General features: G+C 38.4%; 1 protein-coding gene across 1 annotated transcript in view; it reads right to left on the bottom strand.

Moving 5' to 3' along the window:
- Nucleotides 1-141: 141 nt before the first annotated feature.
- PLCG2 (phospholipase C gamma 2) overlaps nucleotides 142-4,400 on the bottom strand; it is a 99,020-nt gene continuing 94,761 nt past the window's right edge. The window contains exon 33 of the mRNA XM_075939997.2: nucleotides 142-3,157. Within this exon, the coding sequence (XP_075796112.2) occupies nucleotides 3,115-3,157 (43 nt within the window). The 3' untranslated portion in view covers nucleotides 142-3,114. The remainder of the gene's footprint in view (nucleotides 3,158-4,400) is intronic.

Genomic DNA, 4,400 nt, shown 5'->3' with positions numbered 1-4,400 from the left:
CACACTACTAGAGATTAATTGAGAATTTGGGCAGTTATTTAACCTGTCACAGAAGTAACAGGTATCAATGTAAGTTCAGTGTCAATATGGGACACGCACACAACTTAAATACGCACACAGTTTAAATACACACACTTTTAATGCACATATATACTTATTTATTTAAAAAAATAAATTAAACTTCAATTACCTCCACCCCATTTCCCAGAGAATCGAGTGGGTTTTTACGGACTCTGCTTCTAAAAACAACACAAAACAAAATTTTCCTTCAAAATTGTTCATTAATTTCTAATTACTGAAAAAGTCCCCATATTTTCAACAACACGCTAGATCATTTAATCTAACAATATAACATGATCCCCAAGGAACATTTTCTAAGCATTGGTGGTTTACACACATGGCAGAAATCCTTCTCTCTAGTAGCCCTGGGAGGTGTGTTTGATACCAAGGATTAAGAGCCCAATCCAGAAAAGCACTTCCATTAAATCCATTGGATAACTCATGCTTTAGTTAAGTGTACACTTGGGACCTAAGAATGTTGATTAGAACTAAACAGAAATAGAGTTGGAACTCATCAAAATCAAACTAACAACCTAGGTTGCACATGGAGCAAGTCTGCACTGAATCTAAACCCAAAATTTCAAGCCCAAGTTATGGTTGGTCTGAGTTCCAGCCCAAGCTGCAGCCTCTACAGCTATTTATAGGAAACTAATGTGGGGCTGTGGACCGGGGCTGGAAAGGTTGGACCCAGATGCTATGCAGACATGCCCATAAACACTAGTTACATAGGAGAAGAAAATCTTGGCTCTTGATTGACTAAAATAGTCATGTGATAAGACTCAGTTTCTGAGGAGGTAAACAATATTCCAGTCTGGACAACCCATTGAGATCATACGTGGAAATACTTACATCCTGACTCGATTCACTGATGTCAATAAAAATCTCCTCTCAACTCATGCTACAGACAGAGACCACTGCCTCTTGATTGATTCCAGTGTATTCAATAATGGTTTTTTCTGGATCTCTCTATTCAGCTCTCATTTGCAATGTTAGTTAAAAGAAACTACAACATTAAAATCATGGCCAAAATGAAGACATTTCTAGGTGTGTCTGAGGAAAACATTCAGAATGTATGTACATTTTCAGCTAGCCTCAACCTGGCCTCTAATTTGGCACATACTCTATTCATAGAATTCAAGGCCAGCAGAGGCCATTAAAATAATCTAGTCTGAACTCCTGCATCACCCAGGCTACAGTGATTCCTGCACCACACCCAACAAGATGTAGCTGAACAAAAACTGATCTGTTGGAAGGACTTCCAGCCTTGACTGAAGGACCCCAAGTGACAGAAAATTTACATGAACAGTGGTGTGTGCTCATACAAAGGGGCATTTGTCTGTGTAATTAAGGGAATTGCACTGCAGAAATTTGTTCCCTTGTTTAATGTTTTGGGGTGAACATCAGGATTACCATCCTTCCACGTAGATACAGACTTCACCTCTTGGGTAAACAACATCAGACATATCTCTATCAACAGTATCAAAGTCATGAGAGAAATGCCATGTCTTTATGGAATAACTAAAACCGCAAGGGTGTTCCTTGAACTATCATCTGTGAATGCATAGTGGAATCAATTAAATTAATCTTGAGACAGTATATAAGGAAAAGTGGTGGCATGGAGAGCAAGTGACTCTGAAAACCGCTGAGGCAGTTCACTGTACGATGAATTCTGAACTAAAGTAGGCTTTCAATGATGAGAGATACAGCATTCCCTATGTATCACTTTAAGCTTTGGGCAATTACTTACAAGAAAATAATCTCTTCTGTGCTTATTAAATGCACATTCAAACATAACAGTGCAAAACTCCACTAACATCAAGATAATCTAGTTGTTTCTTATTAATGAATAATGTGCTGCTAACAAGAAGAATCAACGCATATAAAAATTAAGATGTCTGGTCTTTGACACATTATCCAAAGACTGTTCTGCTCTTCTGAGAAACAAATTTTCTGATCTAATAGGGTTTTTTCCCTATCTATATCTTCTTTTGTATATATATCTTCTATGTTCCTACTGTCTCTGTCTGTATTTCTGCACAGTCATGTTAGGGATTAAATATATTTTGGGAAAACAGACTACATTAAAAAAACAAAGCACTGTTTGACATTATCTTGTAAGAAAGTCTGCTAGATTACAGGTGGATAATTTGCAAACAATTCATTTGTATGCAGATTAGCAGCTGGAAGGACTTGAGAAAGGCTGTTACACCAAAGTAAATTTAAACACCTTTCCTTTCTAGGAGCAAAGGATAGCTTCTACCTTATGTATTAAAATATTTTCTTTCACTGCCTTGATGGAGCTGATTTACATGACACAAAATAATATCATATTTCTCTTTTCAAAGTTTTTCACATAATCCAACAAATAAACCATCTACAGTCTTGGAATAAATTTGGGTTTTGAAAATTAACTCATTCACTGGTATTAAAAATGTAACAAGAAACATCTATCAGAAGAAAATATAGCATCAACCATCTGTTGCCGAGAATATTTTATATGTGTGGAATACAATCTGCTGTATCTGATGTCACAATCATCTCATAAAAGTGCTTTCACAGCATTTAATAAATTAAACTGATTATCTTTCACTCACAAAGAGTCAGACTATTAAGTTGTGGGCGTGCAAATGGTTGTGAATGCCTGACTTGTGTCCTGTGCACACAAATACTGTAGATATTTTGTAACTGTACTTTCGGTATTTTAAAGGGTAAGTTAAGCCTGCACAAATGCATGCAAGTTGTCTGCACACCACGTAACTTTGAAACACTGACCCTTAGTTTCCTATTTACTCTATGGTTTATGATACCAAATGTAAAGAAGAACTAGAATCTCCAGAAAATCTAGCCTGCACTCTGTGTATAGTTTGTTCAGATGATAAATTAAACAACAATGAAACAAGTTCCTCTTATAACAAGAAAATACCAAGGAAATCCATCTTCCCTCTTCTTAGTAAATTCAGCCTGATGAGACTTTCATCGAGTTGAATGACCAGGGTAAATTAATGTCTCTTCCTGAGTGCCTTCTATAAAGGTGCAGCACAGGGAATAGCTTCTCTAGGAATAGAATTTGCTGTTACTGACTTTCTTCTCCTTCAATCTTCAGGAAAAAAGAAAATTAAAGTCAACAACTTGTGCTAGGTATTCTGAGGGGAAATATAAAAGTAAATTCACTTAACATTGTACAGCAACTAGAGTAACAGCAACTCTGTGTTAAAATGTGAACTCAGTAAAAACATAAATGTATGTAGAGCCCTGCAAAGATACAAAATTTTTATCCACAGCCATATCCACAAAAATGAGCTGCAGATACCCATAGATATCTGTGGATATGGATACCCACAGATATCTGCGTATTGCAAGATTCTAGATATATGGCCCTTCATATGTTCAAAGCTTTGTATACACACCAATAAAGGGCCAAAAAAACATGGACATTCCCACAAAAATGCACACACGAACTACTTTCACAGCACTCTATTTGCAGGAACTTGTAGGAACATCCATTTTCCCTCCATCTTTAAATATTTGGTCCCCAAATATCCCAATTTCCTCACAGTTTGTTACAAGATAAGCATTTCTTGGAGTTTGCTTATAATTATAACAACATATACTTAAAGCACCTTCCATTCAGGGATCTCAAACACACACAACACCCCAAGTATCATCTGTACCTCGGAACACAGAGAGATACTAATACACAGAAGTTATGTAGACTTATGGATAGAGTTCATGAATGTCAACTCCCAGTCCTTTGCTTCTACCACTAGCTCGTAATATTTGCTCAGCTACTTACCCTTAGCTACACCACAGACTCACAATGTGATAGGGAAATGGCAAGCTAGGTCTTCCCTAGTTGAAGGCCAAAAGTGCCTTGCTCCTACTGGACAATCAGCCTGGCTCTGCACTGAGCTGTGGCATTGGTCACTTCTCTGGTTCTAAAGAGACCTGAAAGACTGGCATCTGTTTGGCTGGGAGGAAAGGATTTGATCCCTCTCCTCGCTTTAGGCTAAGGGGTGAGCGTAGATCAATTCAGGATCTCCTCCTACTACAGAAAAGTCCTGTCTCTCTGTACCTAGCCATGACCTGCGGAAAGGCTTAAGGTAAAGGGTCTTTTTCCTTAGGATAGAGTTTGGGTGTTTAACTGGAAATTCCACCTTGTCGCATTTTCATTTGTATTTAGATCAAACCAGAACTATGAGGTTTGACCCCAGGGCAAGGTGGGGTGGATGATGGCCCACACCCCCAGAAGAGGTGGGGGCCAAGGGCAGTCAGTCCTTAGCACTGCCTGGGCTACAGCGCTGCTTCCCCCCAGCCATGTGCCAGAGCAGGAGACAGGCTGT

Source organism: Pelodiscus sinensis, chromosome 12 (genome assembly GCF_052426305.1).
Source record: "Pelodiscus sinensis isolate ZL-2025 chromosome 12, ASM5242630v1, whole genome shotgun sequence".
Classification (NCBI taxonomy): domain Eukaryota; kingdom Metazoa; phylum Chordata; order Testudines; family Trionychidae; genus Pelodiscus; species Pelodiscus sinensis.
The sequence above is the reverse complement of the archived record's forward strand: the minus strand, read 5'-3'. Positions and strand labels throughout refer to the sequence as shown.